Consider the following 19,724-nt stretch of genomic DNA (forward strand, 5'->3'; position numbering starts at 1 on the left):
GTTTGTGCTTCTAAAGTGGCTGCTGTGATTAGTGCTGTAATCTCCGTATCAGCTTTTACATTTCAAACCAGAGAGGGAAATTAATTCAATTCTAGTGTCTGCTCCTTTCATATATTTTCCCCAAACACTCTTTGCTCAGCAAGTAAATGAATCGGGGAAAGTCCTAACTTTGTTCTCATCTTAAGGGTGATCAAATCCCTGAATTTCTACGACTCCTTTGGAAGATGGAAGCTCCTGCTGGACCGGGCGATCCGAGGAGCTGGAGCACTGCACGTGGGAGGAGGAGGAGGAGGAGGGATGGAGCAGCCGGCTCAGCTCCGACACAGATGCTGTGAGGCCGCATCCGGCAGGAACCGCGCTGCGGTTTGCTCGGACGAGCCCACGTGGCCGCGGGTTTGCCGTCGAGGGAGCACGCTCCTGACTTCACCTCCGCCGGCTGGAGACCTCCGATCCTCACAGCTTCAGTGACCTGCACCTTCTTTTCCCGCTACCATCCACCTACGTACCTTCTTTTGTACAAGTCCAGTTCAGGTGTGCCGCTTTGCACGCGGTTATATTTTGTTTTTTAAGAACTGCCCTCCCTATTCGTGGCAAAACGAAGCCCACTGGCCAGCGGGAGGCTGCTACAGATGTTTCCATGAGAAGGTTGCAGCTCTTCTTTCTGGTTAAGCTCTGCCGACACATATCTAATTACAGCTTTGTGGCCGGCATAAGGTTATAGCGGGAGGAAAGTGCGCGCTGAAAATCAGTTTACATGATTTGAGGGCAGCGACTTAGTGCGGGGGGTGCTGCCTTCGCGCCGGGGCGGGAGGCGAAATGCTGGCGGCACGCACGGGGACCGTGGGGAATAAAAATGCCGAGGAAGCGCTGAAGCTGAGGAAGCAGTCGGTGCTTTCCCTGGGGAGCAGGGAGAGAGCCCTGAAGAGCTCCTCGGAAAGCGGGAAGGAGGGCCGGGGCCGGGGCGGGCAGCCCCAGCAGCGTGCCCGGCGGCTGGCGCTGCTGCGGGAGCTGGAGATGAACTGGTACCTGCGGGTCTGCGAGCTCTCCCACGAGTACACCATCGCCTACACCACCGGGATGCCCCACAGGTACGTACCCCGCCGGCTGCTCGGGCAGTAGCAGTCTGCACGCCAGTAGTAACCAGAACCATGGTGATAATAATAACAGAAAGCTTTTGGGCTTTACGAGTTGACTTCTCTGATTATTCAGGTGGTTATTTTTTTCGCTGCGCCACGACGGATGCACGTTACAGAGATGAAAATACTGCAAAGTTGTTGCTTAGTTTCTGTAACTTCTTCGGCACAAACCGCCTGTGGTTATTCAGCCTTATTTCTCGCAGGCTGTTTTCTCCAAGTTTCATGCGAATTTAGTTGAAAAGTCGTTGCTGTTCTGCAGGGACTGCGTGGGTGAGGGGAGAAAGGGGCAGGAAAGCCTTTACTGGGTGCTGGGTCCCCGTTCCCCCCTTCCCTCCCCGTACCTGGGCAGCGGCGAAGAAGCCGCTCCGGAGGGGAAACCCGCAGCTGCTGAATTCCGAAAGCCAGCGATCTTAAATGTCGCAGCCTGCAGAAACTGATCTCGCTCCTTTAAAAAAAATATAAGGGCATCTCGGTATTAGTGGAAATTAGACGTGCGACTCTCTAATCTCCTGTGCTGTATCAGACCCTTAATGAAATAGGAACCTAAATAGGAATTGCCTGGCGCTGCGGGCTCAGCCCCGCCGCCCCCGAACTGCGGCATCGCGGGGACAGGGCGGCCGTGCTCGCTCAGGGCGGCTTCGGGGACCGGCGGAGGGAGGGTGCGGGTTTCACTCACCTCGAGGGACAACGCTGCGGCCAAAGGGGGTTCGGCGTGTTGCCCAGCGATACGCAAATGCACCGGTAACAGCGGGGATTTCAGCTGAGAGGTCGGGTGAAATCTTCCCTAATCCCGGACAGAAGGGGGGTGCCCGAAGTGGCTGGCACAAACCGAGATCTTGCGGATACGTTGGGGTTAAAAATTAATAAAAACATAATTAGAAGAAAAATTAGAAACAGGCTGAGTGGTCAGCGGTGTTCAGCGGCCCTATAAAAGCAAAGCACTGGGGAATAACTTTGGGGAGAACTAAATTTCTAATGATGCTGATCCGTTCAAGCCCTCAAAACGCCAAACCAGTGAAACTCTTCTGTCTAAAAAAAAACGCAGAAGAGCTTGTGGGCAGGTTTCTTTGCCACTGCTTCCCCTTGCGTTTCAGATGAGGAGAGAGCTGGATCTGGCAGGAGGTAAAACAAAAGGGGGAATTTATTTTAGGAGACGTGGAGAGCGAATAAAGGGAGAAGTCAGGAGTCCTATCCGGACAAACCGTGCTCAGGTAAAGCGTGTCGCCGCAGACCTGTCCACGCTTTCCGTGAGGCAGCTGCAGGGGAGACCACAGCTACAGCCACTGGTGTTACGCTGCTGGGAGGGAAAAATACGGTTCCTCCGAGGCATGGCTGCAGTCACGCAGCGTGCTTTACTCCCTTGAGCGCGCTTGCATCGCGAAGAGCAGAGCTTGAAAGCGTCACTTGCACCCCACCATCGATGGCCGGGCCCGGTCAGCGCCATGAGAAGGGGATCCCCCATCTTCGGGCAGCAGTGCGGCAGGGTACCACAGGGGCCCCGGGCCGGCAGGGCAGGACCCTCCCACCGCCCCAGCCCGGCACCTCGGGGTCCACCGGTGCCCTCAGGACCCTGACACAACAGTTGCAGAGAAAGAATCACTGGGTAATCCAAACGTCCACGCCAAACTCCCCTCTGTGACATTGAATTATAATCTTTTAAAATATGTTCTGGGTTTGGGATCAGTCCTTGTTTATCTGCTTTGAAAGATTTAAGGATTAGTTGAGTTCATGATATATCCATCACTTGATTATTTAACTTATTTTTCCTATGTGTTTGGGATTGAAGTGACAGTCAGAAAATGGGTTGAGTTTTTAAAATAGAAGAGTCTCAGAAATCTGCCTCCATGGTGTCTCTCAGACATTGTCACGATTTGTTTGCTGTGGGCTGGTGGTGGCCGGAAAAGGCTACTGCGGTCCTCCTGGATGTTGGGTGCCCTCGGGCGCTGGCTTTGGTGACGCTGTGAAACTTGTGCTGCTGCTCCCGTTACTCCTCAGGGATGAAGACCCTGAGAACTGAGACTTTTTGTTTGCTATTTAGCAGTGGTGAGATAACTGTTTGTCGGTTTGGTACATTTATTTTTTATTTATGTACCGGTGTCCTCACCTGCTGCCCCGTGCCAAGAAGCAGCAGGTTCTGTGGAGCTGGAGGTTTTGTAGTGGCTGGTGGCATCTCAGGGGCTTTGCCAGCTCCTCTCCCACAGCCCCTCTCTGTCCGGGCTCCTGAGGGAGCGCACAGCCTCCCGAAATCTGGTGCTCATTCTCTGCCCTGGCTCCGATGCCTGTAGCTTGTTCCTTTCTCGAGTATTTCCCTTGTCTGTTTGTTTTTAGGCTATTTTCTTTTCTTCTCGGGGTTTGACTGCTCCATAGCCTTTGTTTTCTAATTACTTGTCGAAGCCCCGGGAGGCTGCAGATACCGGGGGAGTTTACAGACCGCGTAACCTGAGCTGTGAGAGTTCACAATGGATTATGAGAAAACAAAATGTTTTAATGACTTGCATAAGAGATGCTTGCAGCAGTCATCTGTCCAGGCCAAGGCCTGAAATAAACCCTGTGAGAATATTTGTTTTACGTTTATTGGCCTTGGATTGAATCCCAAGCAAATATTTCTCATTATCTAAATATAAGACCTGGGAAACGGGGTCGGTGCTCTATTCCCACTGGCAGTCCTTATCCCTCGGAGTACTTGACCATTATAGGTCTCAGCAGCTGAACAAGATTGCTGATCTTGGCCAGAATCCGTCCTGGGCATCAATTAATATAAAGAATGGCTGGGAGAAAAATACCGCTCCGTAGTCCTGTGGTCTTCTTGGGCAACACAACCCAGCTCATACCGTCTTGTACTGGTGGGAGTGTGATGGCACTGGGCTCTCCTCTCGGCAGACTGTAGGGTGGAAGCTCTTGAGGACCCCACACTCCAGTATCTGCTGGGCATTGAGGGTCTCTGCAACGTGTGGACCATGCATTTGTACAAGCCCAGCTGTGCGGACATCCCACCCCACAAGCCAAGCCTGCAGAAGCCGAGCGAAGCGCTCCTGAAAGGTAAAAAGCAAAGCGTGGTTCCCAGAGCCGGCCCTCCCGCGGCGGGCTGGCCGGGGCAGGCGAGCCGAGCCGCCCAGCTGAAGCAGCTGGAGAAGTTCCTGCACCTCCATGGGCTGTCGCTGCAAGAGACCGTCCGAGCCGAGACGGGGATGAAGTACAGGTACTTCTGCGTGGCCCTTGCTGGGGGACTCGGTGGCTGGCTGTTTGTCGGCAAACGGCTAAAACTATGGGGAACCTGAGCGAGCAACCGTCCGACACCGTGGTCAGCCTGCGCCCGTCCGCGCGCACCTTCGGGCAGGCTTACAAAATCTGAAGACGTCGTCTGCTTTAGCAACTTTTCTTCTCTAAGTTTTCTGAGCACCATAAGAATTAGCACCGCTTTGAGCAAAGCTAAATGCAGGTGACCTATTCGCTCAAAACGTTGAATTTGATCTTTCTCTTCCACCGTTAGGTGTCTGTGTCTGTCCGCTGAACTGCCTCTTTCACCTTCAGTGGAAATATTTACTCTTTCCCAGGTTTTAATGAAAACTCATTTATTTATGTGCATTAGAAGGATAACGGCTGACCGGTGAAACGGAAAACATGAATAGAGGTGTTCTGATGGTGGCTGGTGCTTCGATGTAATGTCTGTCCCCACTCTGCCCTAAAACTGGGGCAACTGGACTGAAAGCCCAAGAACCAGAGCCTGGCTGGGCTCAGGCTGTGAAATACGTGGCTCGTGGGTTAGAAAGAGCGTCCAAGGGAGAGGGGCCCATCCATGCCGGGAGCTGGGAGAGCCTGGGGAAAGAGGCTGTAGGCTGGGGGACGATGGGCGAAGAAGACATCGGTGTGCTTAGTCTATCGGTTGTCATCTTGTCTTGTTGCAAAAGAGATTCATTTTAGGGATAACGTTCCCCACGAAAAGTAGATACATTCTCTGTGCTTCTAATAAAAGAAACTTTTCTTCAAAAATGTTTGCTTTCCCAAGAGGTTGACTTTTGCCCACGGCCAGTCTGAGTTAAATACTGAAATAAGACAACTCCTTTACTATTTTTACGGAAACAGCAGAGTTGTGTCGCAGCTTTAGCTGCCGGCTGGGGAAATTTGTTGTTGTTTGGAGACCCTGTCCGGGGAGAACCGAGTGCGTGAGGGAAGTGCTTTGGAGCCGGCATCGGAGGAAACGGCAAAGGGCTTCGTACCTCTGCTCTGCCCGCGCCGGCTGGCCAACCTTGGAGCAGGTTGGGGTTACGCAGCCTTGAAAGCCCATGTAAATAAGTAGAGAACTGAGCCCACAGTGTTCAAGTGACGGAAAGGGAAAACGTCCAAAGGCAACGGAACGGCATCCCAGGGATGCCATGCTCCGAGCGGAGCGATGATAGAAGTAATCCCTGGCGTCGCTCTGGGTTAGCAGGAGTGATGCTGTCCCCGAGCGAGACACTCTGATTAACTGGGGTTTTCGGATCTGGACGCTTGCCTCCCTTCTAAGGAGAAATTCTTTTGCTCCCCTTCTGATGAGCCTAATCCCACGTGGCAGCTGTGTTTGAGACAGTCGGTGTTAGTACACACAGGAAAATTTCCATTTGTCTTATCGCTCTGCTAATTCTGCACTTTCTATGGTGTTGGTCCACTCCAGACGTAGTTTAACGCTTACCCTGCCCTCGCTGAGAAGCACGAGTGATGTCGGAGTCACACAGTGCTCCCATACGGCAGTTGCGATCTGGTGTCTGAGGTTTCCTCCGCAGGAGGTTATCCCGCAGAGGGCCCTGATGTGCAGAGGCCGCCCCGGTACTGAACCCGGCTGCGGCGGAGCCAAGAAGGCACCGGTCAAATTAAAACCCCACCTCAATCCCCAAAGCTGCTGTCACAGAAAAATGTAATTAAGGAGCTATTCTGGGACCGCCTTGTGCTCCGGGAGCAGTTGGTGCGGGGCGTCAGGCTCTTCCCGCTGCCGAGGGCCGTGGGTGCCCGCTCAGCCCCCGCACGGGGCTCCACGCAAACGGCTTCACACCCTTCTCCGCGTCAAAAACGGAGTGGTCCTCATTCATCAGAGCCTTTAGTCGCTGTTAAATAAAGCCCGCACTTAATTTCTGTTGAAGCTGATGGATTCGAGCATATGCTTAATTTTAAGTAGGTGCATTTTTCACAGTTGACAGAAACAGCTATAACGTATTGCGTTCCACCGCTGCCGCAGCCGGGGGGAGGAAGACTTCTGCAGGAGACGGGGCTGTGCGCGGGGCTCTGCCGCAGGGCGGGAGGGATTCTCCAGCGGCCATCGCTTGCTGCTCTCCGCAAGTTTTTGCTCTTCTGGCTTTAGAAGTACAGGGGCTCTTCTAGCCCTGTTGTGAGCTTGAAGGTTTCACTTTCCAGCGTGGCTTGTGTTGCCTTCCAGACCTTTCTTCAGACATCCGTAGGTCTAGTCTAAAGACAGCCCAGTAAAAAACTCCTTTTTTATTAGAAGCTATTTAATTATGTGTGGAAAGTAATGAATTGTTAAAAAGAAACACTTACTAAAGACTCGTAAGCTGTTTTATTTATAGGATGATTAGTTCATTTTCCTTTCATTGCTTTAGCAAATACAGCTTAGTTCAGCCTATTACTGAGTAACCCAAAGTGCAGCAGTGCATGAGCTTAGTTTGTTTCTGTCGACAATAGTATTTCTCTCAGATGAAACGCCATTTGCAAAGCCAATTTGGCGTCTTATTCTCCAACGAGGTGTGCGTTGCACGGCTTCCTTCCGTGCGCGCTGCGCTGGGGTTGGAGCTGTTCAAGACGGGACCCCGAGGGCCGGGTCTGTCCTCGCGGCCGGGGAGCCGTGGCTGCAAAACCTCTCGACGTTCTGCTCGTGCATGGTTAAAATCGCGTCTCTGGGCTTGGGCAGCTGCAGTTTGGGAGCCCGGAGGTGAAACGTTAGATGTACACGGCTGCGAAAGCACCCAGGCAACTTCTGGAAAGCAGGCTGTTGGCAAACGTTCTATGTGGAAAGTATTCGCGGAGGTCCCGGCGTCCCGAGGCGCTGCTGGATTAAGCCACGCAGCAGCCTTCCGAGCTGGGGGTATCGTTTTTCTATTTGGATTTTATCTATTTTATATTTGGTTGAGGTTTTGTTCGGGGAGGGTGGGTTCTTCCCGCAGCGCACAAGCCCCCGGCAAACTTCCTTGGTTTGGAGCGAGCCCCCGAGGTGGGAGCTCCTGCGCCCCGAGAAAGCTCTGGGATGCTCTACCCTGTTTATATTGCTTTTGTTGGTTAAGCTAAATAAAAACTTGAAATTTAGGGTTGTTATGCAGAAGCTCTTGTAGGAAGACTGGCCAGGGGGTAGCCCTTTGCGGGATGGGCTGCTTTTTTTTTTTCCCCTTTTCTGCTATCAATGGGAAACGGCACCAGCGCCGAGCGAGCGCTCAGCCGGCGCAGCAGGAGTTGGGCACGGTGACTGCGGGGAGGAGGGGGCACCTGCAAATCGCCAAACTGGTGGTAAACCCACCCTCGCTCAGCCTTTTCTTTTTCCCCAAATCACTTGTGGCCTCCTTTGATGTGCAAGGAGGACAAGGAGGTGGTGGCTCGGGCTGGTAATAAAAATATTGCCATGACCAGCTAGCCAATATCTCTTAATTCTGAAAAATGAAAATACTTATTGTGGCTGAGTACAGCGAAAGGAAATACCAGAGAGCTCTAGGGACAAGCTGCTGGCAAAAGGGCTGTGATTTGTATGTCTAATTTGGTGTGTGTCATATGGTGGTACAAGTCTGTGTCAGGAAAAGCAATAAAGGAGTGAAATACGCGGTTGCAGCGCCGGCATGAATGTCGTTCAACTCCATCGTTACTTGCTTTCTAAGTGTTACTGGAGGTCAAACATGCTGAACTTACTAGCAAGGCGCTCCGGTTTGGTAACCTCACTGAGGCCATCGTGGCACGTGGGGTAACAGGATCAAATCCTGAAATGGCAAAAGGCTTTTGGGGAGTACCCGGACTTTGTGCTGACCACTGGAGGCACTGACCAGCACAGGCAAAACCGTCAAATACTCCGGCAGAAGAACTATTGCTGAAACGTCGTGTCCCCCCCCCATTAGGTCAACTCGTGGTAGACACAAAGGCAAACACCGTGTTAGGAAATGTAACATGCAAAACAGCAAAATACCAATTTTAAAAATAAATTTCTGGCAGCTGACAATTCAAATCCTGCAGTCAGTGCCGGCCGTGCCATCGCAAAGGGACACAGTAAGCTGGGCTGCAGAAAACAGGGGGCTCTGAGGGACGGGATTGTGCCTGCAGCGGGTGATTAAACGGGCTTTTAGCTTAGGAAAAAAATGATTGACAGGGATTACAGCAGATGGGTTTAAAATCAGCCTGTAGCGAGTAACTCACTGTCTCCCGTAACGCGGGAACCAGGGGGGAATGCAAACGAAATGTCTGGACAGCGGGTTTAAAACGCAGAGAACGCTTTCCCTGCGTCGTCTAATGAAACTGGGGATCTCACTGCCAGGGGATGTTTGGGCCGCTGGAAGTGTGAGCGTGTTCAAAATACTACGAGGTACCAGGCGGGGCCACCCAGGGCTCTCAGATACAAAGGGGCGGGTTTACCCTCTCGCACAGCGAGTTTTTAAATGGCAGATGGCGGAAAGCCGCGGCGATGTGTCGGGAACGGCGTTACTGTATTTTCATTCAGTTCCTTTATAATCTTTTCTCAGCACCCGCTCCCGGGCACTGTCGGGGATGCTTTGCTGCGCGGGAGGAGAGGGGTCAACGTGCAGGGGCTGAGCGGGCAGGTCACACCGTTCGGCCCTCGTCTCTTCTTCTGGGGTCACTTTTATACCCCCACGGGGCTGCTACAGAGCGGGGGATTTGGGAGGGATGGTTTGCCATAGCTGCTTTTCCAGGCTCCCTTGGTCAGGCTCATTTCATGCATGGAAGCTTTAAAATATCTAATCTTCAGATGGGAAAATATATGAAAGCACTCGGTGGGGACCTATAATCCTGCGCTGTAATCCCGTCCTAATCTGCTCGATTCAGAGCACAGTTGCATTGTATTTATTGGGATATAGCTTACAGCGTTAATGTATCCCCTATTTCCTGCGCAGATTGATCTATGGAGCCGCCTTCAGCTGTGTCCTTTTTCTGATAGCCAGTGTAATTTTTCCATAAGTGGGTTTTTGTTTCTCTTCAAACCACAGCGCCTGCTATCTAGTACGATGGTGATGGCAGATACTCCCACGACTACCCTTTTTCCAAATTATTTCCGTTTCCACTTGCTGCTTGTCGTTTGTGTGATTTTTGTAGGGTTCTCACTGCCGTTCTTTGTAGGGTTCCCCCGTGCACGGAGCGGGGAGGACGGGATGCGAACAGGGGACGTGTGTGAGGACGCGCACAGGGTATCCCTACGTGCCTACGGTGTTTGTGGCGCGGTGTTTCCCCCCTGAAGTCAGAAACGCCATTGTACTCCTTGGGGAGACGGGAGACGCATGTGTGCGGCGTGAGCCCCATCTCCCCGGCGGGGTTTCAGCAGGAGGAGCTCTTTAGCTGCTCGAACGGTGCCGGCTCCCGGCACTGCTGCTTTCCACCATCGCCCGCAAGAAACACGCGTGTACGCGCACACGTGTGTGCCAACACACATGTACACACGCACACGTGCACACACGCTTCCTATGGCAGTGTGAGGCGCTCACCAACGGTGACAGGTACTCACACCTTCCCGTAGGATGCTCCCCGTGCCGCAGGAGGAAGACAAACCAAATTTCTCCCCCCTCGCCCCCCGCCAGCTCACCCCCCCAGCAGTCAACCCCAGCCGCCCCGCAGCTCCTGGGGCTGCCCGGCAGGAACTTGCACGCCTGCGACTGCTTTTCGCGCACCTTCTGCTCCCGTCAAACTCCAGCTTGAAAGCCGGCGCCACCGGATGCTGAGCAACCCCGGAGCTCCGAGGGCAGCGCGCTGCCTGCTGCGCCTGCTCACCGCCCCGCACCGCGCCATCAGCCCCGCGGAGCGCATCCAGCACCTCTCCAGGGGGCTGGCTGGAAATTTTGGGATATTCACGAGTATATTTATATCCGGCTTTGAAATCCGCAGTCTGTGCGCGTGCCCTGGGATGAAACTCAGTCCGTGCGGTCTTGGTTTAACCAGGTTTTATCTGGGAACCTTCGGGCTGATTTTGGGAGCTGCTGAGATCGGGACCTCGCCGTACGTCGCGCTGACGCAAGCTGCTGCACGGTGGGTGGGAGAGGGGCTGAGTTTAGGAAAATCCCGGCTGAACCTCCTCTGGCAGCTGTTGCTGGTTTGTTTCAAGGCTCCATCCTTTCGGAAATGATCATAACCCCAGGTTCTGGGCAGGCTTTGAAGAGGCTGGCTCCGACGGCAGGCTGAGAGCGGGACCCTGCCTCAGCAGCCGTGGGGTGCGCTCCGGCGACGCCGACCCTGCGCCCGGCATCGCTGATGGCCACGGTTCAGCTGGAATAAAAATGGATTTCGGTCTTCAATACAAATCCAATACTGATGGAATCACAACCTTTTTGCTTCGCTTAATTGAAGTAAATAAGCAAACGCGAAGGCAGCTGCTCTTCCAACACCTTTCTCCCTCCCTGCGGTTCCTCCTGCCCCATCCCCATCCCTCCCTCTGCACGTCTTCCGCTATGAGCAGAAAAAGCCCCTTTTCAGCCCCGGCAGCGCAGGTGGATGGCCCAGTCTGTGCTCAGAGAATTCCCTTGATTTTCCCTCTTGGTTATTAATCCCAGTTTGTACACTAGGGGTTATTATTAGGGACTTTTCATTGCATTCAGAATTTGCAGGGCACGCAAGCCTGGGGTAATGTAAAGAGGAAACTTTTCTGGAAATGCGATACTTTGTCCGGTCCAGCAGATTGCAAAGGCAAAAAAACATTTAGGATACAAAGTGCCCTTCTGGGACCTGGGGATATCGGGGAGAATTTAGCAGGACCAAAGAGTGGGTAAGTGTCTGAGAGGAGGCGAAGCTGCAAAATGATTCCAACCAAACTTAATTTTAACACGGAGCTGTCGGGCTCAGGGACCCCTCATCAGCGGATTGCAGTTTTCTCCTCTTCCTCAGAATTACTCCAGCATTGGGAAATCGTTGCCAGCTCAGGGAAGCGGACGGAGGTTGAGGTTACGGTTGATGCCAGCCCTGGAGGAGGGGGTGCCAGCCCCCCCTGCGGGGCTGCCCCACGGCAGGGCCCCAGCCTGCGGCCGCATCCCAGGACCAACTCCAGGAAATAACACGGGAGTGACAAATCTCCCACGGGACAGAGCTGGGGTGGAGAGCTCCTGGGGCTTCTGCTCTCGAAACTCCTAGGTATACTTCCTAGTGCTGTCTGCTGTGAAGCAGTTGGTGTCACTGCAGTAATTCAGGATGCTCCTTCAATCAGGGACTCTCCTCTGGGCGCTCTGTCGCGCTGCTGCGAGTAGGAATGCGTTACGTGTGCTCTGGGAGGACCAGCAGCAGCCCCGCACGCTCAGCAAGCGATGGAGCTCAGCAGGGTGATTCTCTGCACCGGGCTTTAAATCAAAAGTTGTTTATTTTACAGTTTAACCAAGCCGAAATGAGCAACTGAAAAAAAAAAGCATTTTTATTATTCTGTGTTTTTCCCCACACCGAGGTGACCACCTTTCTCTTTCGGCGTCTCCCCGCCAGGCAGAGCCCCCCGGTGGCACTGCGGGGGGCAGCCGGGCCCCCCCCGGCTCCGCTCTGCGCTGCTGCTCCGGGGGGGCCGACTTGAAAGGCAGCTTTTCCCATGGCTAAACTGGTGCTGCAGACCTGCTGCTGCCTGATAAGCTGCTTTTTTTTTTTTTTTTCCTTGTTTTCAGCGTGCATTTTCATAGCTACTTGGCTTCATCCCCGTGCCAGAAAGACTCCAGAAGACAGCACGGTGTTCCTGTGAATCCAGGAGCGCGGTCACTATTATTTCCCAGGGTGTTTGTGAAGTACATGGGGGTCCTTAGTGTGTCCAAAAAGGCACGGTGAGGCTGTCGGGGGGAACTGCTAGTCCTGGCTGTCCAGCCACAGGAGGGGTAAGCAGGTCCCCCCGACAGCCCTCGGTTGCCCATCCCAGCGGGGGTGATGAAATGCACATTTTTTTCACTGCAGAAAAAGACACCCCATAGATGGCACGCATAATTACTCTTTTCCCCCGAGGACCTAATGAGTGGTTATGCATCTGGCAATAAGTAACAATCCTCTTGCAAATCCTTTTGTTAATTAAATGGGCGCCATTCCAGTATGAAAGTGGTTGGTCGATACTGTTTGGGATGCGCTCGGAGAGCAGGGACTACTTGCCCGGCCAGCACTGGCCCTGGGCAGCACAGCGGATCCTTGGCTCGGAAGCGCTTGGCAGTGCTTGGAGATCACCTGCAGACTTGACAGCACCTTGTATTTAATTTACTAAAACAACATTATGTCACTCTGAGGTACATTGTGCTCCTGCCTCCAGTGCAAAAATAAAAGTTTAAAAGTCTTCGCAGAGGGTTCTGGAGGTGAAAAGAGCAATATTTTCCCCCTTAGTCCGAAGGGAGTGGAGGGAAAATTAGGGAGCTCAAGAGTTCCCGCGGTCCCTGGGTTTTTCCCGGCGGCAGAGCGCTCTGCCTTCACCCCTGGGCAAACACAAAAAGGTCCCAAAGCCAGCTCTGCAAGACCTCCCGGGGAGAAAAGCCGCCCTGTTCAGGTAAAAAGCAGATTCCAGCAGACCTGAAATGATGATTTTTTTAACTAGCGATGCAGGCTAGTAACTTAGCTGCGGAGGAAGTGCTGACGCAACAGTTTTTGCTGTATCACGTTCCCCGAAGAGGAGCCTGGCAGTGTGAAAAGGCAATGATAAAATTAATTGCACTGGAGATCGCTTCTTTGTAATCTTCTGCATTTCAGCAAATGACATTGTTCTGGGTGATGCGGTAATTCTCCTCAATGACTAATTCCAACAGATGCCTCATTATTTTGGGAGCGCTGGTCAATGTGACGAGTTTTCTCTCCGATGCAGGCAGGGAGGCCTCGTGCCAGTTTTGCTGGATGTAGCTGACGGGATTCTCACCCTGTGCCGCTCGCTTTAACAATTAGAAATGTTGTTGCAGCTGAAAAAGAGAATCTCAGGAGAAGAATTAAAATTCTTTTTTGAAAAATACTGTTTGGCAAGGCGATATTTTAATAGCGCTTCTTATTCAGTATTGGTTTATATGAGATAATCACTGATGGAGACACTCAGCTTTCATTAAGTTTGCTGAGGAAGGAGTGCTGGTCCCCACGCTGGCTGGAGAAGGACGCAGCTCAAGTGAAAGCTGAGGGCTCCCGGGAGAGTGGGACGTTTGCTGAAGGGCTCTCCGTTGGAAGAAAGTTTTGCAGAAAACACAGTCTCCGGTAGCTCGGCTTTATTCTGACCCTCTGCCAGCTCATCTCAAAGAGTCAGAAGTTATTGCACGGTAATTAGTCATCCATCTGCTATAGCGCGTCCGGGAAAAGGGCAGAATGGAGTTGTGTATTATTCAGCATCCAAGACCAAGGCCTCAGCAACATATTGTTCCAAATAAGCTAATTGAGAGTTTTAAGTATGTAATGGTGATATTTGGGTGATATTTGACATATATAGATAACAGAATAATATCCATAATTGCCTAAAATCTGCTATTCAATAAGCACAGACAAGTTGGAAGAACTTGGGCTGACCTTTATTTGGAATAAATTTATCAGTCAGGTTGACCTGGGAAAGATCATAGAACCACAGAATGGTTTGGGTTGGACGGGCCCTTAAAGCCCCCCCAGTGCCACCCCCTGCCCTGGGCAGGGCCACCCCCCCCCAGCCCAGGCTGCTCCCAGCCCCGTCCAACCCGGCCTTGAGCACCTCCAGGGATGGGGCAGCCACAGCTTCTCGGGGCACCCTGCCCCAGGGGCTCACCGCCCCCACAGCCGAGAAGTTCTTCCCAATATCTCATCTCAATCTCCCTTCTTCCAGTTTGAAGCCATTCCCCCTCATCCTGTCATTTTCGGATCATTTTCTATCTATCTTCCCCTTCTGTACATGTGGTCTAGAATCCGAGTACAGCCAAATGGAAACCCGCTTGTTTGCCACGAGCTGCCAACCTCAGCGCGTGTCTCTAACTCTTCCCCTTCCTTTAGCTATTTTAGATGCTCATAGTAGAAATACCGGCTGTAGTTGAAAACGTTCGGTTGTCGTTTAACCCCCGCGGCAGGGAGGCTGCTTTGCGGCTGGCAGCCGTGGGCTGTGCTCGGGGCAGGCGTTGGGGCCGACATCGCTTCCTTCGGTGCCCCTGGACCGGGCTCTGCCGCGCCGCGCGGCCCCGGGAGAGAGAGGATGTGCGGGGCCTGATCCGCCTCCCTCGAAAAACCGCTCGAATACAACAGAAGTGAGAAAAGTGGTGAGCAACCTGCGGCCACGCGCTGTCTGCCATCCCTGAGCCTGGCAGGCAAATCCGAAGGATATTCCGGGCTCCCCGGGACCACGCTGCTGCTGGGGATGCTCCTCTCCTCCGGGCCCGGGAGCATTGCTCAGTAACTGGGATATCTGTGTCATGGCTCCAGCCTCACCTAGAGAGGGGGAAATAAAGCAAGAAAACCTCTTGTACTGTGCAGTGGAGCTTTGTGCAGCTCTAAGTGCTTTAATCATGTTTAATCATGTTCGGTGCATTACAATACATTAATATAACGGTAGTTTCTGGAGCCCGTCTTGTAAGGCACTGGCTTTCAGTCATCTGAGAAATGAAACAGATAACATGGAAAAATTAAATTACCTGGTTGGGGCGGGGGGTAGTGCAGCTAATAGGGCGGTAGGCGATATGCTGGTGGATGCTTCCCTTCTGCAGGGAGAAGTGAGCGATTAATTGAATTGGGCGCCCGGTAGGTTACGTCCCCTTTGTAAGACACGGAAAGCTCTGGGTCTCCGTTTCAGTATTGATTCTTTCACATTATATTAAGCCACAATTTATTTAATATTGCGTGGAGCTGGGTAACTATTGCAGAGCTCTTTGGTGGCAGGCGGCTCCCTCGGTGCCCTGCGGCTGTGCCGGGGCTGCTGTGGGGTCTCGGTGGGTGCTCATGGTGCAGCCGACGAGCAGGGCTGGCAAGAGGGCACCTTGGATACCCAGGGGAGCTTGAAAAATAGGTGGGACTTTGTTCACGGGTTCATCGTGGGCGAATCTCTATTGTACAGATTGTGTACATCATACAGAAAGGCATGCAAAAAAAAAACAAACCCAAAAAAGAGGAGGTCTCTGAAACCAGGTGGGTTTTGGAGGTCGGAACAGGCGAATTTTCTCCTTCGGTGCTGGTTATTTTTAAGCCCCCGTTTCTGCAGGGTGCCTGGCGCAGCCCTGGCGAGGCCGCAGCCGAGGGTCTCCGCTCGGGGGGCTCAGTTCCCCCCGGGCAGAGCAGAACCCGCCGGCAGCGCTGCCCGCGGGAAAGCCATCTCACCCATTTATCACCCTGCTGGCGTCTGCCTCGATTCCAATTAGAATTAAGCAAAGCTAGTCTATTTTTCATGCCGGTTTTGATTCCGTTATCGTTTCATCACATCCCGAAGAACCTGTGAACGCGAACGCGGGGATTATCCCTGCGCAAGAGCAGGGCAGCGTCTGCAGCTTCGCACGGCATCTCTCCCCGGGGCTGGGCGATGCTGCCGCCTTTGTACCCCGGCCTTAACGCATTGCACGTGTCAGCAGGGCCACCAGCCTGACCCGTTTGCCCGCGCCGCTACGCTCCCGGTTTCGGTCCCTGCTGGGAGGATGGGGCCCTCGGAGCCCGGCAGCGGGCACGGGGCTGGAGCTGACAACTGATCTCGTGTGCCGTCTGGCAACCCGCCGGAACGACGCGTTCGAACTAAAAAACATTCAGTGGGAATTTTGATCAGTCTTCCTCAAGTGCATTTACAAATGCAAATTAAGTTTTTCATGTGAAACCGGTGAAAATATGACGGCTGTTTGCTAGAAAAGCACAGCGCTTCTTGTTCCGCAGCTCATTTCCTTGCCAAGCTCCAGCTTCCTTACCAAAAAATAAGCGTTCCTCGTGGGCTTAGATACGCCCTGCAAGAGCGACAGATCGCGGCGGGGTTCGTCGCTGCGGCTTCAGGCGGGACCGCTCCTCAGCTGAGCGGGTGAGCATCCCGCTGCGGCAGGGCCGCGGCTGTTAATTGAAATTAAGGCCACGGAAGCCCCTTTGGGAGACGCGTGCTAACGCCAGCTCACTCCTGGGCTCGTCTCCCCGCTCTCCTGGGTGGCGGCGCTCGTTATCTCACCGGTGTCCGTATCAGCCCAATTTAGGGAGATGTAACAGAACTGCTGCCGTCATAAGTAATTAGCCCAGCAGGAAACCTGTTTTCAAACAGCTATTGAGATGGAGCGAAACGGCTGAGAGATGCGCGCGGGCTGTATTTATAATCAGAGCTTTTATGGCCCAATGAAACTTTTATTGGGACATAACACAGAATTTCCCCGAGTGCGTCCCACTGCGCGGCGGAAGAGTTATCATGCGGAAGTCTGAAAATCAAGGATTTGTGACAGTGTATTAAGATAATTCTCATGAAAGCCGGTCTTGGAGACTACCGCCTCGGACATCTGCTCTGGGTTTGGAAAGGCGGCTGTGGACAGCCGCTGCCTGCAGTAGCCAGGTCTGGTCTGTTAGACAAAATAAAGAAGGGCATTTTTTGGATGGAAAAGCTCCATGGGCAGAACTCTGCATTTCCCAGGTCCCGCTTCTGGAGCAGGATCCTGCCATCGTGGCACTGCCCGATGAATTTTTGCTGCTTCCATGCAGCTTTCTGAAGTTTCGCTGATCCCATTACGTCGCATGCAAAGTCCCGCTGGGCACCTGTCAAAATGTCCAACGTGATTAAAACTCCATCGTGAAAGCTGAACCCATATTTTTTATGAGCCTCTAGCCTGGAAGTGGTGACTTATTCTGCCCTGGTGCGTCTCACCAGTCCCCGGTGCTGCTCTGGCCACGGGTGCAGAGGTCCCTTCCCCGTAGGGAGCAGAGGGAAAGCCGCGGGGGTAGGGGCGGCTACTGGGGGATGCAGCAGCCCGTACTGTGCTGCATTTTGCAGCCAAGAGGCAGGTTAGGTGCTGGTTTTGCTGGTGTGCAGGGCGCTGGTGAGATGCTCGGCAGAGGTCCCGTAAGTTGAGCTGGTGTCAGCCCGGCTGGGGCGGCCGCCGGCGGGGAGAGGCTGCTCCTGCGGCACAGGGAAAAGGCTCCAGACTTTGCATTTAATGTTGCATGTAATTATGCAGTGGTGATGCAGCACCGATCGTTTGCACTGCCATAGTGAGCAATGATAACCATGGACTTCTTCCACACAGCGTTGCGGTGGCGGCGGAAAAAAAGCAGTTTGAGCCTGTCCCCAGCGCCCAGCGGGGACACCAGCCCGCCCGCGGGGACACCAGCCCACCCGCGGGGACACCAGCCCGCCCGCGGGGACACCAGCCCGCCCGCGGGGACACCAGCCTGCCCACGGGGACACCAGCCCGCCCACGGGGACACCAGCCCGCCCATGGGGCTTGGCAAAGTCCCTCCACGAGCCCCGCGAGAGGCTGGCAAAGGGACTGTTCCGCAAGGGAACTGTCCTTAACCATTCCCCCCTCCCAGTATACGGTGTATACACAGATACAACGGCTGCGTGGTCCCAGTTGCTGGCTGGGGTTAAACCACGACACGTTGCTAAAAAGGCCGGCGTCTAGCAAAGAAACTTTGCCGAGGGGCTCGGCTGACATTGCCGCTGACGGGTGCGACGTTCGCTGCTGTATTAGGTTGCTGTCTTCTGTTGACGTTGAATAATTTCAGTTAAAGAGCTTAAACCGGCTGAGATGGCATCATTATTGGTGACCTGGATTGCTGGTGAGCGCGCAGGGCTGTGGGTTTATGTAACTGGCTGCCTGTGGTTGGTGTCCAGCTCTCCTCCGTGCCGTGACCTGCAGCCGAACACCACGGGGTGTCTTCCACGGTGCATGAGCCTCTGAGCGAAATAAGGTGAAAACATGCCCTATTTATGTTATGATTCATTGAGAACATCCCGGGGTCACCACCCGGCTCACGGCCCCCACGTGTCCTTGCAGATGTGCCAATCCCACTCCTTTCAGAAGTGAAAAGGGGATTAAAGGGGAGCCGGGTAGCTGCCGAGGTCCCCGCGGTGGCGAGGGGGGCGCAGAGAGCGGGGCAGCTTTCCCGGGCGCTCCCCGCTGGGGCGTGGAGCCGTGCTGCCGCGACCCAGGAGATAACTGGGATGGATTTGTTTTATCAGCTCTTCAGGTTCATTTTAGCAGCACTCAAAGTTTATAAGCCAATGTTGTAAGAAACTAAGGTTAAGACTGAGAAATACTCAGGTTCTTTATGGTCACACCAACCCCATGGGCGCTGCAGGCCTGGGGCGGAGGGGCTGGAAAGCTGCCCGGCAGAGAAGGCCCTGGGGGTGTTGGTGGACGGCCGGCTGAACATGAGCCGGCAGTGTGCCCGGGTGGCCAAGAAGGCCAACGGCACCCTGGCCCGTATCAGGAACGGTGTGGCCAGCAGGACTGGGGCAGTGACCATCCCCCTGTACTCGGCACTGGTGAGGCCCCACCGCGAGTGCTGTGTTCAGTTTTGGGCCCCTCACTACAAGAAGGACATTGAGGTGTTGGAGTGGGTCCGGAGAAGGGCTACAAAGCTGCTGAGGGGTCTGGAGCACAGGTCCTGTGAGGAGCGGCTGAGGGACCTGGGGGTGTTCAGCCCGGAGAAGAGGAGGCTGAGGGGAGACCTTATCACCCCCTACAAGTACCTGAAAGGAGGGGGTAGAGAGGTGGGGGTGACCTCTTCTCCCTGGTGACAGGTGACAGGAGGAGAGGAAATGGGTTCAAGTTATGTCGGGGAGGTTTAGACTGGATATTAGGGAACGCTTTTTCACAGAAAGGGTTATCAAACATTGGAAGAGGCTGCCCAGGGAGGGGGTGGATTCCCCCTCCCTGGGGGTGTTTAAAAAAAGGGCAGAGGTGGTACTTGGGGACGTGGTTTAGAAGCGGTTTTGTCAGGGCATGGTAATGGTTGGCCTTGATGCTTACCGGCTGCCGTGGCCTCGTTGCCTGTGCAGCACGTATTGTTTAATTAACATCCATGGCTATCGCAAGTACCGCCCGCTGCTTAGGTCTGAGCACCAGAGGGGCATGAAATCAAGACCTGCCATCTTAAAGGATTGACAGAGCCCGCCAGAATTTATACGCAGCATATTGATGTTACCGAGAATACAGGTTTAGCTGGCGATCCGCTTAAATTTAATGAAATGAATGAGATGCTGATGGATATTTGTCCAGCGAAATGCTCTGCTTGGTAGAACGGCACGGCAGAGTAATTAGTGTATGCAGCCCGTGACTGCAGCCATCAGGAGGCAAAGTCTCGAGCCAGACTTGGCATAAAGTTTCAAAGATGCTTCACCAAAAGGTGAAATTTAAAAAAAAAAAAACCATCAAACAAACAAGAAAGAACGAAGGAAACTGTGTTCAGCTTGAGCCGTGCCAGAGGGTCGGATCTGCATCAGCTTGAAATGTTTGATCCAACCCAGACTGAAGGACCTGGGTTTATTTTTATGTTTTGGGCTGCAGGAGCACCTCTTCC

The 19,724-nt window shown here is 53.4% G+C and overlaps 1 protein-coding gene across 2 annotated transcripts in view; it reads left to right on the forward strand.

Annotated features, from left to right (window-relative positions):
* Nucleotides 1–816: 816 nt before the first annotated feature.
* Nucleotides 817–19,724, forward strand: part of KCNAB1 (potassium voltage-gated channel subfamily A regulatory beta subunit 1) — a gene marked incomplete at both ends in the record, with an annotated part of 78,304 nt that continues 59,396 nt past the window's right edge. The window contains one exon of one of the 2 annotated variants that reach the window (XM_082487357.1): nucleotides 817–1,088. In XM_082487357.1, the coding sequence (XP_082343483.1) occupies nucleotides 817–1,088 (272 nt within the window). Of the gene's footprint in view, nucleotides 1,089–3,916; nucleotides 4,336–19,724 lie in introns of those variants that run through there. The other variant, XM_082487358.1, reaches the window with a different exon arrangement.

Source organism: Vanellus vanellus (genome assembly GCF_965231255.1).
Source record: "Vanellus vanellus genome assembly, chromosome: 8".
NCBI lineage: Eukaryota > Metazoa > Chordata > Aves > Charadriiformes > Charadriidae > Vanellus > Vanellus vanellus.